Raw genomic sequence first — 20,679 nt, forward strand, 5'->3', positions numbered from 1 at the left:
TCTGCCCACAGGATTCTCCAGGCAAGAATACTGGAGTGGGTTGCCATTTCCTTCTCCAACCATGCTATCTACATGCAGGTATTCACCATTTAACCCTACCACATGTGATGAGATAGAATTGTGAGTCATTTTATATGTTGATTAAACTTTTTGGCAGTATGACAGACAATATATTCAGGACCAGCCATGCTCCAGGCAGTGAAGGTAGGATGTGTAAGAGACGTATTTGTATCTGATGAGTGTACCTTCCAAGACAAAAGCAAAAATGTGACAAGTTATTAATTACACGGCAATAAGTCATCCCTCAGTGTCCATGAGGTGTTGGTTCCAGGAACCCCCTCAGACATCAAAATCCGGGGATGCTCAGGCCCCCTATACAAAATGGTGCACTTTTTGCATATAACCTGCACTTATCCTCCCATGTATGTTAAAACATATCCAGACCTGAGTTTGAGCAAACTCTGGGAGATAGTGAAGGACAGGGAAGCCTGGCATGTGGCAGTTCATGAGGTTGCCAAGAGTTGGATGCTACTTAGCAACTGAACAAGAACAACAGATTTCTTATAACATCTAACACAATGTAAATACTATGTGAATCATTGTAAATACAATGTAAATGTTATGTAAGTAGTTGCTAGGTGATAGCCATATACAAGGTTTGCTCTTGGTGGCTTTATGGAACTTTTTTATTTCTAAATATTTTTCATCCTTAGCTGGTTGAATCTGCGGATATGGAACCCAGAGATGGGGAGGGCCAACTGTATATACAAAGAACAATAAAAATGAAAAGAGCAACTCATTCTGCTTTTAGGAACAGTGCTCATACTTCTGGGAAAGGAACACAGGACTGTTTTCCTGACCTCAAAAACCCACCCCACATGTCAGGATAGCAAAATTCCCACAACACTGCAATATCATTTTCTGTTTTCACTTATAATATTGAAACAGCATATTATAGTAAACTTTTCTATGTTGCAGAAAAAAATCAAATGTCTTGAATAATCATGAAGTATTTGTAATAACTGGATGTGATAGTGACTTTATGTTGCTCTACTATGACTGCCAAAATTTTGTTGTTTCAGGGGAGGTTTAAAGTTGCCCAATGCACAAGAAATTCACAACCTCTGGTATGTACAATACACATTTTCAAGTATTTAAGACTTGACTTAACGAGAATTAGGTCTGAAGTTTATCATTTTAATTCATTAGGAGTTTTCTCTAATTGATTTGTATGTGGCAGCTCCTAACTAATTCACAATCTGAGAATAATTTTCATCTTGTACAACATTCAACCACTGGCAAAAAAAAAAAAAAATTACTGATCAGAACATATTTTCTAATAACCATGATGTATCTATAGTATGGGTCCAAGGCTCAAGTCTTAAAAGCAATTCAAATTATTTTTAATAGACTTCATTTCTTAGAGCATTTCAGGTTCACAGCTATGTTTATATGTGCAGTGTTCTGTTGCTCTGTCTTGTCCAACTCTTTGCAGCCCCATGGACTGTAGCCCGCCAGGCTCCTAGGCCCATGGAATTTTCCAGGCAAGAATTCTGGAGTGGGCTGCCATGTCTTGCTCCAGGGGGATCAAACCCACATCTCTTGTGTCTCCTCCATCGGCAGGTGGATTCTTTACCATGAGCACCACCTGGGAAGCCCAGGTTCCCAGCAAGACTGATCAAAAAACACATCAAAAAGAGAATTACCATACACCCCCCTCCCCACACACACCAGCTTGCCTCACCCTCAACATCCCTCACCGCAGCAGGGCATTTGTTACAACTAATCAACATACGTTGACACACCATTATGATTCAAAGTCCAACATTTAGTGGACTCTTAGTGTTCACTCTTAGTGTTTCATATTCTATGGGTTTTATAGTGATATGCTATCCACCATTTTATCATACAGAATAGGTACTGTGTCCTAAAAATTTCTCTGTACTCTGACTATTCATCCCTCCCACCAAAACGCCCTGACAACTTCTGGTTTTCATTGTCATTATACTATTCTCTTTTCCATCAAGTGACAGGGTTGGAATCATATAATATTAGGCTTCTCAGTTTCATTTCGCTCACTTAGTAATATGCACTTAAGGCTCCTCCATGAAAAGACATTAAGGAACTAGAGTGCAAAACGGAAAACAATGCGAGGAATGAGCGTTCTGAAAAGGAGATGATTCAACTTCAGAAGCTTAAGGGATCGTGCCTTGCAGTTGAAAGTTTTCAGCTCGATGCAGATAAAGTCCTTAATTTGACCTGGAAAACCCCCTTATTCTGCCTGTTCCTTACCACATGCAAGATAAATTTTGCCTCCCCTACAGCACAGGAAAGGTGTGGGGAGAGCTGACTCCTGAGCTGCGGTGATGCACGAAGAAACAGGACGCTGGCTAACTGGCTTGCCAGCAAGGGGTGCCAAGGGCATTCCCGGCCAGCAAAATACATGCAGCTAACAGGTCACCACTGGTCAGTGGGTAAATGAGAAACAGGGTGAAGAGAGGTCAGATTACATGAGGGCTGTGCGGCAAGTCAAGGTTAGAAAGTCAGTAACCAGACACAGTCAGGAGTCCGCCGGCCCTTCTTACAATGGTACTGTACGGTGTAAATTTATACCAGTTTCCTGGACTGATTGTGTTGGCTGAAATGATTACACATTTCACTTAAAATATCAGTAGACTATTAGACATCTAGAAGAATCTTCTGAGTATACCTGAATTTTCTATAGTATACCTGTCATGATAGAAAGAGAATATTTTCTTCACTAGAAGTATTATGATCTACAGAGAGAACCAACAGAATGTGTCAATAATTACAAAGTTATTCATCATAAAATAAAACTCTCAAGAAGACTGAAGGCAATTTTATAATAAAATAACAAGATTGAACTTCTAAAATCTTCAGATAAATAACCAGTGACCAGATAGTAGAGTCACATACATTAGGAAATACTAAAGTATCTGAATACTTACAAATGATAATTATTCTACTTATATTATTATTAATGTTCAGGTAATGCATGTAAAGGTTTAATTTTCATCTAAAGATTTTGAATTGGTTCATAGTGATTTTCAGTTCTACTACAGCCTTCTACTTTTCTATTCATTATCTCAGTTTGGGGGGGTTTGATATTGATATTGAAACTCAAACTAAAAATCTTATCTAATTGAAAAAATAATTGTAATACATAGTGAAACTATATGCAATTTTGTTCTTTATTTTTCAAGTCTCCTACAAATGTATCATCATACATTCATAATTTATGAAAGAAAAACGAAAGGGGGAAAAAAGATTTCCTATCAGATATGTTAGGAAATCTAATTCCAAACTCTCCATCTCTAAGAACTTTTTTTGGTAAACACGTTAACCTGTGTCACACTATGGGCAATTCCTTCATATATACCTTTCAATTCATTCATTCTCTCTTTGGCATTGATAAATTGCTCTTTTTAGTAGTCTGCTGAGGATTTTTTTCTTTTTAATTCTAGTAGTTCTAGAATTTATATTCTACTCAATAGCTACCTTTTTCTATTAGGTCTGTTTTCTGTTTTGATTTCCATTTTTTAAAAATTTTCTGTCTTAATTAACATAAAACATGCCTGTATTGTATTCTATTTCAAACTGTCCTTTTATTTTCTCACATTTTCTGGGGAACCAATCTTCTGGTTTACCTTATATGCTCTCCTCCACTCAGGGTAAAGTCTTCCTTTGTTTGATTTATAATGTGTATCATGAGGACTCCTTCAGCAGAGCTTGATTATCTCAGGAGCTGTCAATTCCACGCCCACTGAGCCCTATCGGGAATGCTTTTGTCAACATCCTGCTGGGAACATCAGATGTTCTGGGTCTGGTTTTTACATTAATTCCTCATTCTGGACACCAAGCGCATTGCAGAGGTTTAGACTGTTCTCATTTTCCCTCATTCCCCACTTGTTTTTTCAGTCACCTTGACGCCCAGTCCATGGGAAGGAAGAAGAGCCCAACACAACCACCTCAGGCTCAGCAGGACGACGGCTCACGCACTTAAATTCTAGGTTTATGCATTCCTCTATTCAAAGACAGCTGTGTTTTTTCCACTTCTTCACCTGCCCCTGGAAAATTTTCTGTTTTTTTTTTTCCTTAAATCTGATTTATGATTTTATAAATATTTATTAAATTTTACTTAGTAATTCTAGCAAGAGGCCTCCGTCTTGCTGGTTCTAGACGTCTATGACACTGTGAAAGTCATACGAGCCCGGGGCAGCTGATGTCTTCAGACACTCTATGTGGGAGAGAAATAAACAGCTACCTTCTAAAGTCACTATTTCGTGTTTCCTGTCACCTGTTCAAAACCAGTCCTGTTATACCTTCGACTATTCAGACTGGAGAACCAAAGGCTAAGGGAAACATAGAATATTGTCAAAATAATAAAGAGACTGTCATTCTTGCCAAAGCAAACTTTTGAAATAGGCTGCACAACAGAGACAAGGAAAACTTCTTTTACACGAAGGGATATGATTGACATTGTCATTTTTTCTTACTACCTCAAAAATGACTAAAATTACCCCTGAAGTTCTCTTTCTACTTTTAAAAAAAATTTCTCTATTTCATCAGAAACATAATCAATCAAAATGCATTTTAAGTAAACAAAAGCAGAAGAAAAAAGAAAGGCAAACGCAGAGAGGGACATATCGGTACATATATTTTGAGCCCAGTACAATGTATCCCATGAGCCCATCGCCCCCTAGAACCTCCAGACAAACAAACAAGGACTATCACTACGGTCCTGACACTTTTCTCATCCTTTATGTTCATTCTTGATTGGAAAGCTCTGCTTTGCGGTACTTGTTAAATGCGTCACTCTCCCAGTCGTGGCTCCATCCAGAGATTTAGAACGTGTTGTGATCTATGTATTCACACACAGTGAGGCCATTCTCTGCAGAGACTTCACCACCCAGAACCCTGACTGGCCGCGGACAGTCACCCCAGTTACCTGGCCCGGGGGATGACGAGGCGCTGCTCTCCTCGTCGTCCTGCAGGATAACAGCCAGGCCCACCGAGTAGGCCGGGAGCACCGAGCCGCTGAGGTCCACGCGAGTCAGGCTCTGGGGCTCCCTGTCGGAGCGCCCCCACGCGGGCCGCGGGCTATCTCCCCGAGGTGTGTGCCCCTCTGGGCCTTTTCTCCGGGGTCTCAGCACAATGTGAACGATGCTCTGCTGATCCAGGTCACAGCTCTGTGTGAGGGAGACAGAATCACAACAAGAATGAGCAGGCATTACACCGCAGGTGGAGCTGAACCCGCCTTCAGTTCTGCAGAGTACCAAAGACAGAGGTTTATGTCCTTCTTCTGCACGCAGCCCTGGGACTTATTCATGGCCAACTCTTGCAACTCCAAGGACTATAGCCCTTGAGGCCCCTCTGCCCATGGAATTCTCCAGGTAAGAATACTGGAGTGGGTAGCCATTCCCCTTCCCAGGGGATCCTTCGGACCCAGGTCTGAATGCTGAACCCAGGTCTTCTGCATTGCAGGGAGATTCTTAACCATCTGAGCCACCAATGAAGCCCCAGGAATTTAAAGGGCAGTGACAACTGTGATTGATCAGGATAAGCACACAGGTATGTGTTACACAGTCATGGAGAACTGGGGCCAGACACTGAATTGTAGGGGTAAATGGAATGCAACAATAGATGAAGACTGAAGTGGTATTCAAAGGGGCATGAAATCTAGCAGGAAAAATAAAATGTATCACATGGTATACATAAGCACACAGAAAAGTAATATGTTTCAAAACTGTTTTACCAGAAAGCACGTGCCCTTATCATTACCAAATTTTAATACTAGCACCCTTTTCTGTTGTTGTAGTTTGTTTTTTTTTTTCTTTTCCCTCTTTCTGTTTTAAAAAGTACAGAGAATTTGTTACTATCAATTACAGGGGAATTTTCTCTAGAATTTACAATATACTTCTTTCCAGTAGACCCCACAAATACTCCAAAATCCCTAGCAATCACACCAGCAGGCCAGTGAAGCAAGAGGAGAGGTTACCAACACTGTTTTGAGCTTTCACTGTTTCATCCTATCTCACAATTAAAACCAGTGAACATCTACAAAAAAGCTCTGCAACTATATATGGATTTGTACGAACCACAGCAAGCATCATTCTTGCTTGAAAAACTGAGTGAAAAAGCGTTTCCTGTAAAACCAGGAACAAAACAAGGATGCCTGCTCTTGCCACTTTTATCCAGTATAGTCTTAGCCATGAGAATCAAAAGAAAAAAAAAATTAACTCATGGAAATCTCTCACAATCCTATAGACTAAAAACAAAAGATCAGAAAGATTAAGGAAACAATCCTATTTAATATCACAACAAAAAGAATAAAATGTATAGGAATAAACCTAACTAACAAGACAAAGACCTGTACTCAGAAAACTATAAGATACTGATAGAAGCAATCAAATGCAATAGAAACAGATGGAGAGATACAGCATGTTCTTGGATTGGAAGAATCAATATCATGAAAATGACTACACTACCCAAAGCGCCCTACAGATTCAATACAATGCCTATCAAATTACCAATGGCATTTTTCACAGAACTAGAACAAACAATTGTACGTTGTGTATGCAAGCACAATAGACCCCAAATAGCCAAAGCAAGCTTGCGGGGGAAAAAAAGGAAGCTGGAGGAATCGGGCTCCCTGACTTCAGACTATACTACAAGGCTACAGTAATCAAGGCTTTAAAACTCAGTAGAATTAAATTTGGACATCAGATAATTTGCTAAGACAGAAGCTAGACCAACAAGCCAAATCTCAGTTTCAGAATATCTACCCGGTAGAAACAGTTGCTCATGGGTCTGTCCCTTCTCCCACCGAGCAAGGACCCTGCTCTCTCAACAACCCCCCATTGCTGCCATTCTCCTTCATCTTCAGAAATTTAAAGAACACCCATACAAAATGTAACAATACTGGTACCAACTATAACACCCTTATCCACCCTCAAGTGCTGTATTATCCCTAGCAAACTTTTACAGGGGACTTAACTGTAGTGTATTTTCTATGTCAAACAAAGAAAAAAAAGGCAATTATTTAGGAAGGCATTTCAAGGTTTTTTTTTTTTTTTTAAACGTAATGGTTAACAAATGTCTTGTATGGCTATTGCTAACAATGAGATAATGTGGTTAAAGCCAGCATGAGCTTAGGGCATTCCGTGGGAGTCAGAAGAACCAAAAATCATTCCCACTGATTCCGCTCTCTTGTGCCCTCGGTCACCTCCATAGTGATGAACGAACACAAACTCCAATTTATATTAATTGGATGAGAATAAAAACTGTTCGTTCAACTTGATCTTTCGTTTAAAAAAATGAAGACTTTGAAAAGACGGGCACTTTGTGATTTATGCTTTGAATTTATTTCACATTTCTTAGGGCTAGTTTTCATTATGATCAAAGATATGATGCTACACAGAGATATTGAAAGCCCCCCACCCTCTGGTTGCCAAAGGCCGAGGAATACAATTACTGGGAAAGGTCAATTAGCTGCACACTAATTAGCCCGTGTGGGTCTCAGCCCTGTCACCCTGGATGTCCCTCCCACCGCAGGCCTGGGACAATTTCGCTGCTCATTAGGACCTGCACGCAGGGAGCTCTGCAGGGAGTGGAGGAGACAAACAGAGGCAACTGAAAGTTCCCCTTAGCTGTGCGGCAAGGGATTTATTGTGAGAAGAGGCTGGCGCTGTTTGCCCAGGTGAGTTCTTTCAGGGCTTTCACTCATCCAAGATCACCCTTGCCTGTATACAAAGGACAACAAGCTAGACAATTGTTTTTAACCAAGTTAAAACTGTTTTATATTGTAAACTTTATAAGAAATGCCCCGAAGTATCCTTTCAAAAAACTAAGGTCATGGCATCCCGTCCCATCTCCTCATGGCAAATAGGTGGGGAAACAATGGAAACAGAGACAGACTTTATTTTCTTGGGTTCCAAAATCTATGGGGACAGTGACTGCAGCCATGAAATTAAAAGACACTTGCTGCTTGGAAGAAAAGCTATGACAAACCTCGACAGTGTATTAAAAAGCAAAGATGTTACTTTGCCAACAAAGGTCTGTTTAGTCAAAGCTATGGTTTTTCTGGTAGTCATGTACAGATGTGAGAGTTGGACCACAGAGAAGGCTGAGCATTGAAGAATTGATGCTTTCAAACTGTGGTGTTGGAGAAGACTCTTCAGAGTCCCTTGAGGTCAAACCAGTCAATCCTAAAGAAAATCAGTCATGAATATTCATTGTAACAACTGATGCTGAATCTGAAACTCCCAATACTTTGGCCACCTGATGCGAAGAACTGACTCCCTGGAACAGACCCTGATGCTGGGAAAGACTGCAGGCAGGAGGAGAAGGGGATGACAGAGGATGAGATGGTTGGATGGCATCACTGACTCAATGGACATGAGTTTGAGCAAACTTCAGGACATGGTGAAGAACAGGGAAACCTGGTGAACTGCAGTCCATGGGGTCACAAAGAGTCAGATACAACTGAACAACAACAATCCCTGTCCACGAGTGTATTCTCTATCGTATCCCCACTGCTGCTCTGCAATATATGTGTATATGTGTGTATCAGTTGCTCAGTCATATCCGATTCTTTGCGACCCTGTGGATTGTAGCTCACCAGCTTCCACTGTCCGTGAAATTCTCCAGGCAAAAATGCTGGAGTGGGTTGCCCTTTCCTTCTCCGGGGAATCTCCCCGACCCAGGGATCGAACCCTGCATTGCAGGCAGATGGTTTACAATCTGAGCTACAAAGGAAGCCCTAATCGTATGCATACATAGGGCTGATTCATGTTGATATGTGTCAGAAACCAACACAATATTGTCAAGCAATTATCCTCCAATTAAAAATAAATAAAACTTTTAAATAAATAAGTGAATGAAAGAATGGGATGGCCCCTGGATGATGGCCACTCCTCTCCCCTTCCCTTTGCTTGTCTTTCTCTTCCCCTTTCTCCTGCCCCTCCCCTCCTTCCATTTTCCCATATCTCTGATGCTGTCATCCTAACCATGTTTTCTCACGGCAGGGAACTCAAGCAGGCCTGTCACTGCTCATTCACAACCAAAGAGAAGCAGGTGTGCCCCTTGCTTGGTTTCAGCCCAGTGGTGAACTAAGAACAGCCCACTATACAACCAAGAATCAACCGAAACAATACATCCATTGCTTGGAGGTTGTAATAAGTTGGTAGTCAGCTGGAATTGAACCAGCTGTGTTTTACTTCATGGCTTTTAAACAGACAATTAGACAACAAAGAAAATGCTTATCTGGAATCAGTGGAAAGCCAGAGTGGTCATTTTGAACTCCTGACTGCTTTAAATCCAAAAAAAAAAAAGTCTTGAAAAAGAAATAGAAGAATCTCTCGCAGGAAAAGTAGCAATAGGTATTTCCTTACGGAGTCACACACGTACCACAGAGCTGTAAGAAATGACTCTTGAGGGGAGAAACATAATCAGAGGCCGCTTATTCTTAAATACTAAAAGTTTCTCCCTGTGTCAAGGAGACGCCTGACTGCCATGTAAGACAATCTAGCCAAGAGCTCTTCACCGGGGCTCATTCAGTAACTCGGGTCTTTCAAGTCCCTTGGGCACAGGCCTGAGCTTGAGTGACTTCACAGAGACAGGGAAATATTTAGTCAGGCTCTTCAACAGCAAGGAAGGAACAAGAGCTGACAGGCATTCATATTTATTTTTTTAAACAACTGGCACAGAGATAAATGGCTTCACACCTTGCTATAAATTCCTTAAGTTTCCAGCCTCAGGTTTAAAATTTGAGATATAAATACAACACATTGTTACTTATGTCAGCTCCTGTTTCATAATCTGGATATCTTATGTCATATGTAACAATTCTTTTACCGAGAATAAATAGAACATGAAACTGCTATCCTCTTGCATACCTGTACGCCAAGCAGATGCCTCCTTGAGCTGCCCTCCAGACACTGGCTGGTACGAAGGCATGTGAGTCAGTTCTAATGAGGTGGATGAACCTAGAGCCTATTATACGGAGTGAAGTGACTCAGAAAGAGGAAAGCGAACACTGTATATTAAAATACACCTATGAAATCTGGAAAGATGGTGCTGATGAAGCTATGTGCAGGGCAGCAATGGAGACGCAGAGTGAACAGGTGGGAGGGGATGGGAGATGGGAGGAAGGTTCAAGAGGGAGGAAACGTGTATGTGTACGGCTGATTCATGTTGATGTATGGCAGAACCAACAGAATACTGTAAAGCAATTACAGTCCAATTAAAAATAAATTTTTAAAAAAGACATTGAGAGCTTGAATGAATTGGGACAAATGCCTAGACTCTGTCATTTGACTGTAAGACAGGATAAATGGTATTCATTCTTTCTGTTTCAGCAGTTGGTCCTAACTGATTCCTTACTGAGAGACTTTATTTTCTTGGGCTTCAAAATCAATGCAGATGGTGAATGCAGCCATGAAATTAAAAGACACTTACTCCTTGGAAGAAAAACTATGACAAACCTAGACAGCATATTAAAAAGCAGAGACACTGTTTTGCTGACAAAAGTCAGTTTAGTCAAAGCTATGGTTTTTTTTTTGACATTACTTTGCCAACAAAGGTCGTCTTGTCAAGGCTATGGTTTTTCCAGTAGTCATGTATGGATGAGAGAGGTGGACAATAAAGAAAGCTGAGCACTGAAGAATTGATGCCTTTGAACTATGGTGTTAGAGAAGACTCTTGAGAGTCCCTTGGACTGCAAGGAGATCCAACCAGTCAATCCTAAAGGTAATCAACACTGAATATTCATTGGAAGGACGGATGCTGAAGCTGAAACTCTACTATGATGTGAAGAACTAACTCATTGGAAAAGACCCTGATGCTGGGAAAGATTGAAGGCGGGAGGAGAAGAGGACAACAGAGGATGAGATGGTTTGATGGCATCACTGACGTGATGGACATGAGTTTCAGTCAACACCGGGAGTTGGTGATGGACAGGGAAGCCTGGTGTGCTGCAGCCCACAGGCTCGCAAAGAGTCGGACATGACTGAGTTACTGAACTGAACTGAACCTCTCTTTCATTTCAGTTTTCTTCCAACTAAAGAAAGTATAGTGGATTGAACAATATCTACTTAAAATGCATGCCCATCAAGAACTTTAGAATTGGAGCTTATTTGAAAATAGGGAGTTTGTAGATGTAATTGCATAAGGATCTCAAGAGGAAATCATCCTGCATTTCAGGCCCACCTGACAAAAGTCCATCTAGTCAAAGCTGTGGTTTCTCCGCCAATCGTGTATGCATGTGAGAGTTGGACCATAAAGAAGGGTGAACACCAAAAAATTGATGCTTTGGGACTGTGTGTTGGAGAAGGCTCTTGAGAGTCCCTTGGACAGCAAGGCGATCAAACAAATCAATACTATAGGAAATCAATCCTGAATATTCATTGGAAGGGCTGATGCTGAAACTGAAGCTACAATATTTTGGTCATCTGTTGCAAACTGCCAACTCATTGGAAAAGTCCCTGATGCTGGGAAAGATTTAGGGCAGAAGGAGAAGAGGGTGTCAGAGGATGAGATGGTTGGCTGGCATCACTGACTCTGGGGAGATAGATGTGATCAAACTCCAGGAGATAGTGAAGGACAGGGAAGGCTGGTGTGCTGGCAGTCCATGAGGTGGCAAAGAGTTGGGCAAAACTGAGCAACTGACAACAACAATTCTTTCGACATTTAGTTAGAGGAGAGTTTAAGATCTTTAAGAGGGAAAGGTGAGGAGAACTGTTGGCAGCAGCCCCATCACAAGCTTTCTCATCTTTGCTTCACTTTGATTAGGTAACAAGCACCCTGGTCTACCCAGGATCATTGAGTTTATACCTTTTATCCCAGGGTGACTAATAATAGCTCTCCTTGAACTTTCGAAGCCTCCTAGTATGAAGGATAAATCATATGGTCACCCTACTCATGGTTGCCTATTTATGACACACAATATAGATGCTCAAAAGTAAATTTTGTAGTACTTAATAAAATAATTACAACAGCAAGCATATCTACCATTTTGTGAATTATCTATATGCTAGGCATTGTGCTTGGTATGTTCTCATTTAACTCCGCACAATGCCATGGTGAGATGGGTACCATTAATAACCTCATTTCATAGATGAGATAACTGACAAAGGCATTGAGTATAAGCCAAAGGTTATACGTAAGTACTAAGTGGCTCAGCTAGAATAATCACTAAAATTCATGTGGCATAGTACTCACTGCTTACAAATCCCTGTTACCAACATATTTAACCTCACCTGACACTTTCACCAACTCCATCTCAAGTATCATGTTCAGTATTTTCACAAAGCCACTTAGAGTTCAGGAAGACAATGAATTAGCCAGGATTACACAGACGTTTATAAGCAGATGGGCTTCTATCCAGGTCAAAACATGCATAAAAATCATCTGAGGTGCCAAGGAGAAGAACAGCTTTTCCTAGTGCATCCTAGCCCTGCAGAATCAGAATCTGGGGGGTTGGGGGGTGGGCAGCAAGCTGCTGCACTTTGCGCCTTCCTGCCCGGACTCTCTATGTGCAGTCAGGCCGGGAATCCCTGCCAAAGGCCAGAGCCGGACTTCAGCCTCTCGGCCCCAACTTTGCTGCCCCACTTGAAACTTTCCATTCTGGGTACACAGGCAACCCCGTACTGAAGACCTGGGCCCTCCTTCACCTCTGCTCCAGGTGGCCACCTGGTGTCTCAGAGACTCAAGGGGCAAGACAAGGGTGCTTCAACCTAGCCTAAGACAGACTCTAGAACAACGCAAAACAATTTGTAGGACACTCAGGCCTTCCAATGAACATGTTTTTTAAAAAGTATGCACAAGAAGAAAACAGCAAATGGATAAGTATCCACAGAGCAGAGGCCAATTATATGTGTGGACACTACATTTGTGTACATACATACATATGTATACACACATGTGTGAGTATATGTGCATGTGCATATGTATGCACATCAGGGGCTTCCCTGATAGCTGAGTTGGTAAAGAATCCACTTTCAATGCAGGAGACCCCAGTTCAATTCCTGGGTCGGGAAGATCCGCTGGAGAACGGATAGGCTGCCCAATCCCATATTCTTGGGCTTCCCTTGAGGCTCAGCTGGAAAAGAATCTTCCTGCAATCCGGGAGACCTAGGTTTGATCCCTGGGTTGGGACGGTCCCCTGTAGAAGGTGACTCACTCCAGTATTCTGGCCTGGAGAATTCCATGGACTGTATAGTCAATGGGGTCGCAAAGAGTCAGACATGACTGAGTGACTTGCACTTCACTTCACTTCATGTATGTTCATGTACACCCACAAAGTGACATGTTTGCTTTTAAACTGGAAAATATTATGGAGAATTTGCTATTTCTTAATCATTTGCTAAAAGTTCAAAGGCTACAAACTGAATACAAAAATCATAGAAGAGATTATGGAGGGTAATATGTATAATTCTATAACTAAATACACGTGTGAAATGTAACATTCATTCAACAAATATTTTGTGATCATGCTATTTAGCAGGTTGTGCACTATTCTTTATAAAGTAGCGACTGAAACAGTCATTAAAACAAACAATTTCCCTCCCATATCAATGTGCTATTTCTATTTCCCAGAAACTAGATACATGATTCTAAGTTCATATACAAAAATAAATGTGCAAGAATATCTGGAAGCATTCTGTAAAAAGGAGCAATGATAGGTGTGGCCAGGGGAGGCCTTAAATATAACATAAGTCTCTATTTTGAACCGTATGACACAGGAATGTGAATAAAGGCTTACTTACTGCAACAAAATAAGAAGTCCAGAAACAATTAATGTTTTGGAAATATGGCATAATAAGGCCATTGTCGGGTTATTAACTGGCCTAATTTCCATACTGTCGTGTCTCAGGGAATGGGGAGACCCAAGGAGAGGGAGAAAACACTCGGTTTACAGGGCTGTCAGAACGCACACATATATCAAGTACTTGCCATCTTACATGGGTGTGGTTAGTTAGCACCCAAAAAAAATCACAGGCGTAGCATCAAAGATCACTTGTCATAGTTGACCCTAAAAAATACAGTAGTAATGGCAAAAGCTGAAATATTCAGAGAATCCTCAGACTGTGAAACAGAGACCCAGCGTGAGCAAATGCTGTGCGAACAACAGTCCTGACGGGCTTGCTTGAGGCGGCATTGCCACAAAGCTTCAATACGTAAAAAAACACGGTATCTGTGATGCGCAATAAACCAGCACAATAAAATGAGGGATGCCTGGAGTTGTATAAAATACTTGTAAATCGTAAATTCAAGCTTTGAAAACTTGAAGTTGTCAAAGAAGTCTTGCTTCTATCCTTGTTTATTCTAGCCTATTTGCTTCATATCCCAGAAGCAACTTTTTTTTTTCTTTAGTTATTTGTTTTTCAGATTTCTGGTTTATTCTTCCAGTGTATAACTTAAATAAAAACATTATCTGAAATGTATATGTATGTTCATATTTTAAGTCTCTTTCTTAGATAAACAACAGTATATTTTATACAATATCATCAAATTCTTTTTTCAGCTAATAATTCACCCTAGATCAACATGAATCAGCCATAGGTATACATAGGTATACATGCTGATGTTTGGCAGACACCAACAAATTTCTGTAAAGCCATTATCCTTCAATTAAAAAATAAATAAATTAAAAAAAATAATCCCCCTATAATTCATTCCAGAGCTGTATATTGCGATTTTTATTATTCTTTTTCATCTCATGTGTGAATAAATCATTGTTTGTACAATCAATACCCTACCTTTCCCAAATTTTTTAAATTAAAAAAATTTAAAACAGCACATCTATGACTAGCTTTGTGTATATATCTTTAAATATTTTTCTTCCAGCACATCAGTATCAGTGCTGGCTCATAGAAGGGGCCTGGGAAAATCAACACTTTCACAGTGATGAGTCCGCCTAACACCCAAACCTTGGTTTCTAAATATCTGTCCTCACTAAAATGAACTTGATGAGAAATAGATGTTCTCAGCAAGTTGAAGACAGAGAAAGAACAGTGAGTAGCCGGAACAACGTGTGCATCTTGTGCGTGTTAGCACCTCACCAAAATCAACTTCCTTCCCTTCCCAGGCACATAGCTGACTACATCTCCCAGCTTCCTTTGTATTCGAGGTTCTCCTTAGCAATCATTTCTGCCAGTGGAATAAAAGTGGATGTGATGAGTACCACTTGCATGGCAAAGCAGACTTACTGAGGTTGTAGTGAGACATAGAGAAAGAGACAGATACACAATAAAATGTCTGATCAGTGGGTGGGTAGGTAAAATACAAATATACAGAAAAACTTAAGCAGGACATTCACGACCAAAGACTGTACAAGTGTGGTTTGGGAGCATGCACATATCATATCATCAGGCTTTGGGAGTGAAAATTAGCTTTCTACTCTGCACAGATAAAAATTAAAAATGACATCATACAGTAAAGTTAAAATTAGTAGGTTGAAGGGGAGATTTCCTTTTTATTTTATTTTTTAATTAATTAATTTATTTTAATTGGAGGCTAATTACCTTACAATATTGTGGTGGCTTTTGCCATACGTGAATCAACTGTAAACTTATAGAATGCCCCTTAAGGGAATAGATTTTATCATATTTATTTCCTGACTAACTGCTGAATCCATTGTCTTTTAAATATTTTTTATGTTCCTTTTCATATTTTTGTTGCTTTCAGTTATCTTTATAATTATCAGCCTCGATCTTCCTGTTTCCTATGTTAGAAATCAATCATTCTCCCTCTCTGCTTATCACCTCCATACTGCTTACACGTGTTTTTCATCTTCATATTGCCTAAAAATTAGCTAAGATTTTGAACTTACTTTCAGAAAACCTTAGGCCCATCAACATTACACATACAGTGTGGCACCAATAACATTTATCATTTAAAATTATCATAACTAATAAGCAAATACCGTAAGTTTCAAGCCCATTTGTCCTGTAAATAAAATATTAAATCTTCCTTAAATTACCATACTTTTTAATAAGTATGGTAGTGTGATTTGAATGGTTGCTATTACAATATTCCAGTCTTTGAGAAAGACGATGATGGACAGAGGAACCTGGTAGGCTGCAGTCCATGGAGTCGCTAAGAGTCGGACATGACTAAGTGACTTCACTTTATCTTTTCACTTTCATGCATTGGAGAGGGAAATGGCAACCCACTCCAGTGTTCTTGCCTGGAGAATCCCAGGGACGGGGGAGACTGGTGGGCTGCCGTCTATGGGGTCACACAGAGTTGGACACGACTGAAGTGACTTAGCAGCAGCAGCATGATAGGGCATTAATTAGTATACTCAGTTCTTAGGCATCAGTAGAATCCTTATCTGCATGTTTCTTTTAACATCTGGCCAAGTAGCTGGGCTTTAAACTGATCAGGTATTTTACCTGTAACTTTGTAACAACTCGGTGAAATAAGCATTTGAGTTGGGAAAACTAAAGCTCAAAGAGTTGCAAAATTTACCCAAAGATAAATAACTGGATTTGAAACCAAGTTTATCTTATTCTAAAAACACTACTTTTGATTATTCTCTTTCTCTTATCAAAGAATGAGTGATTAACTATGATTAATGCATCCAAACCTTGCTTCATTTTATAATCAAAACAGTTATAAAGGTAGAATTTGGATGCATTTAAGATGAATTCTCAAATTGTTCTAGATCATCTCAGAAGGTTGTTTAATCTAATGGTCCAGATTTTTGAAACTCTGAGAAATGATGACAATATGTATGAGATGCAAAGAATGTTGTAAATAAGCGATTTTCGCCTTGGAGGTGAGCTAAAGAAACTGGGAGACCCACAAACTTCTAGAAGGCATAATTCTAATATACCTTCATGGTAAAGGTAATATGTCTCCCGAGTTAAAAATCACTGAACATATAGAAGATATTTTTGACAAGAATGTATTTTTTTAAATAATGCAATATATTCATGGAAATGATTATAAAATGCTGTGTTTTTTTCTAAGTCATACTTTAGGTGAAAAGTGAAAGTTTTAGACACAGTCCTGTCGGACTCTTTGTGACCCCATGGACCATTGTCTGCCAGGCTCCTTGTCCATGGACATCTCCAGGCAAGAATATTGGAGTGGGTAGCCATTCCCTTCTCCAGGGGATCTTCAAGACCCAGGGATCCAACTCAAGTCTCCTGTACTGCACGCAGATTCTTTATAACTGAGCTACCAATGTTATCTGTTTAGAAAAATTTAAACATGGAAATACTACATATTCAAGCAGACTTGAAGATAATAAAAGGTTTGATTTAAGGATTATTTTTCTAAAATTCCCATTATTAGAATCATTCTTTTCTGTTTCTTATGGTTTATTCCAGGAAACCTCTATTCAACTGAAAAGCATTAACTGGGAGGGATAAATTGATAGCAAATTACTACATATTCAGTTATCATAAATAGAAATTCTGTGAAAGAATGGAACATGAGAAAATTAGTTATCATGAAAAATGAAAGAGAAATGGTTGATGCAGAATATATAGCTGAGATGGGGAAACTTATGCTGATAATTTCAGAGGCGAGCAACCTCAGAAAAGCCGCAAACACAATAGCAGGTGGGATCCAGGAGCTTATGGTGAGCCCAGCATGCCATGACTCAAAATTTTCCCATCACATTATCCAGGTCAAATATTCCAGTTTTTGTCAGAGTCCTGAACTGTGCTCAGGTCTCCTTCCCCTCTCTGCCTGGGGGTGGGCTCCACTCCAAACCAGGTAACACAGAACTACTGTGCTAGTAGCCATCAACCTACTGGTAAATTAAGCCAACAGGGAAAAGTCTACTACTATGCCACAGTAAGGCAAAAAGAAAGTGAAAGTTGCTCAGTTGTGTCTGACTCTTTGCGACCCCATGGACTGTACAGTCCATGGAATTCTCCAGGTCAAAATATTTGAGTGGGTAGTTATTCCCTTCCCCAGGGGATCTTGCCACCCAGGGATTGAACCCAGATCTCCTGCTTCACAGGTGGATTCTTTACAGACTAAGCCAGCAGAGAAGCCCAGTAGGCAGAATTCTAAGACGGCTCTCAATATTCTTAGTCTCTGGTCCACACACACTATTTTTAATCAATCCTTCTCTATCAGTGTGAGGACCTGTGAATATGATAGACATATATAATACAATATATATATATAATAGATATATATTATATATAATATAATAGACAACATTCCCAAGATTAGTATATGTCATATGGAAAATGAATGCAATTAAATTACTGTAGATGTAATTAAAATCCCTAATCAGTTGACTTGTTAAGCAAAAGGGAGATTAATCCTGGGTGGGCCTGACCTACAAATGAGGATCTATTGGTGAGCTCTATGAAAGAGAGTCTGCAGATCAGTGGCTAGAATTGAGAGGGTGGGAGGCGCCTGCTGGGCTTGAAGAAGCAATCACCATAGTTGTAACAGCCACGAAGGAATGAATTATTCCAACAACCATGTGGGCTCGAAAGAGGAAGGCAGGAGGAGAAGGAGATGACAGAGGATGAGATGGTTGGATGGCATCACCGACTTGATGGACATGAGTTTGAGTAAACTCCAGCAGTTGATGATGGACAGACAGGGAGGCATGGCGTGCTGCAGTCCACGGGGTCACAAAGAGTCAGACACGACTGAGAGACTGAACTGAACTGATTGTGAAATCCAATATTGTTTTCACTTTCAAGGCCATGTTAGATGTAGGGATAAAGGGATTTGCTACCCACAAAAGCGAGTGAAGTGAAGTCGCTCAGTCGTGTCCGACTCTTTTTGACCCTGTGCACTGCAGCCTGCCAGGCTCCTCCATCCATGGGATTTTCTAGGCAAGAATACTGGAGTGGGTTGCCATTTCCTTCTCCAGGGGGTCCTCCCGACCCAGGGATCGAACCCTGGTCTCCCGCATTGCAGACTCTTTACCGTGTGAGCCACCAGCAAAGCCCCCGAGGTTCATCTCAAATGAAGATGTGGGATGTGGTGAATGGAGGTTCCCGACCAGGAGCCCAGGGCTGCTGGAGCAGCTGTAACAAAGCGGCACAAACTGGGTGTTTTCACGACCAGCTATGTGTCATCTCACGACTCTGGCGGTCAAATCCAAAATCAACGTGCAGGCAAGGGTGGTTCCTACTGAAGGCTAAGAGGGAAATTTAGTTGCCTGCCTCTCTCCTTGGCTTGTAGATGGCTTTCTCCTCGCTCCGTCTTCCCATCAGCTTCCTTCTGCATCTGTTGCTGTGCTCAGATAACAGGCTATATTGAGTTATATACATACTCTTTATATATATATATACTCTTTTTAACACAATCGCCTCTGTAAAGACCCTGTCACTAAACAAGGTCACCTGCTCACGGACTGGTGGCTAGAATTTCAACAGATCTTCTTTGGGGCGCTCAATTCAGCCCATAACACATCACTTGAAACATGTATCTTTCAGAGAAAGAACCTAAGATTCTTTCACTTTGTTCTCAAATCCATTTTCTCTCATTAAGTACATAAGAATCGTGCATGTTGAGAAGTCGCCTTATGTCTAAACAAGCCTGGATCAGATCAGATAAAGTTGCTTGCTTGCTTGAACAGAGGATATCCTATTGCTAAATAAGGCTTCATTGAATAGGACTATTAAATACATGGGCCCATCAGTTTTTCCAATGTTTATTGGCTTCTTATTGAGTTAATCATTTTGTAGAAATAAATCCAACACAAAGTATCAGATTTTTCTCCTTGTGAATATAACTTAAATCCTTGATTTAAAACATTATACCATACTCCTATTTTAAGTTTGATTTTTCAAATAATACTTTTATATCCTACCATGTTGAGTTGATCAGATGCTTAATGCCTCATATTTATTTTTCACTTGAGTCACTAATATTATGACAATATTAATGCCACAGATTTTCAGATCAAAGCAGATCTCATATTTTCAAAAGGAAAAACTCAATGCTTAAAACAAAACAAAAAGTATTATACTTAAAGTATTAAAAGCAATTTCCTCCTTGAAAATTGCCTCAATATTTTTTTTTCAACTATGCCCTAACAGAAGAAGAAAAGTGGCAATGGAAACTTCTGACAAACAAATAACAGAATGTGGAAATGCAAGTTTCTCAGAAAATACATTAACTCTTTTTTTAGGAATATCACAAAAGGGATTGGGACAAATCTAAAAAGGAACATAAAAATAATCTAGTCAATGGGACCAGTTATATACTTGTTTGCAAAGCTTCTGGTGAAGATAACCTTGATAGAATTCAATATTAAATACACTTTTCTAAATTCAGAGATGTTAAAAGTGAAATGAATCTTCAGTGCAAGAGACGGGGGTTTAATTCCTGGGTTGGGAAGATGCCGTGGAGATAGAAATGCCAACCCACTCCAGTATTCTTGCCTGGGAAATCCCATGAACAGTGCAGCCTGGCGGTCCACGAGGTCACAAAAGAGTCAGACACTACTGAGAGACGAAGACTTCCCCTTTTCTTTCACTTCCAGACACAGAAGACATGAATCTGAGACTCCAGGGATGGAAAAAACATGATGTTATAAACTGAGCCAAGAGAATCATGGTGACCTCAGAACACTAAAATACAGTTTAAGGTATACAAGAGGATCATAATCATGCTTGACAGGCCCTCTTCCTAACCACTTTGCCAGCATCTTCTATCTGCCATGCC

The 20,679-nt window shown here is 40.2% G+C and overlaps 1 protein-coding gene across 6 annotated transcripts in view; it reads right to left on the minus strand.

Annotated features, from left to right (window-relative positions):
* Positions 1–20,679, minus strand: part of PRKN (parkin RBR E3 ubiquitin protein ligase) — a 1,211,540-nt gene that overhangs the window by 844,003 nt on the left and 346,858 nt on the right. For all 6 annotated transcript variants that reach the window (XM_043457375.1, XM_043457374.1, XM_043457372.1 and 3 more), the window contains one exon: positions 4,970–5,210. In XM_043457375.1, the coding sequence (XP_043313310.1) occupies positions 4,970–5,210 (241 nt within the window). The remainder of the gene's footprint in view (positions 1–4,969; positions 5,211–20,679) is intronic.

Source organism: Cervus canadensis, chromosome 33, assembly GCF_019320065.1.
Source record: "Cervus canadensis isolate Bull #8, Minnesota chromosome 33, ASM1932006v1, whole genome shotgun sequence".
Lineage (NCBI taxonomy): Eukaryota > Metazoa > Chordata > Mammalia > Artiodactyla > Cervidae > Cervus > Cervus canadensis.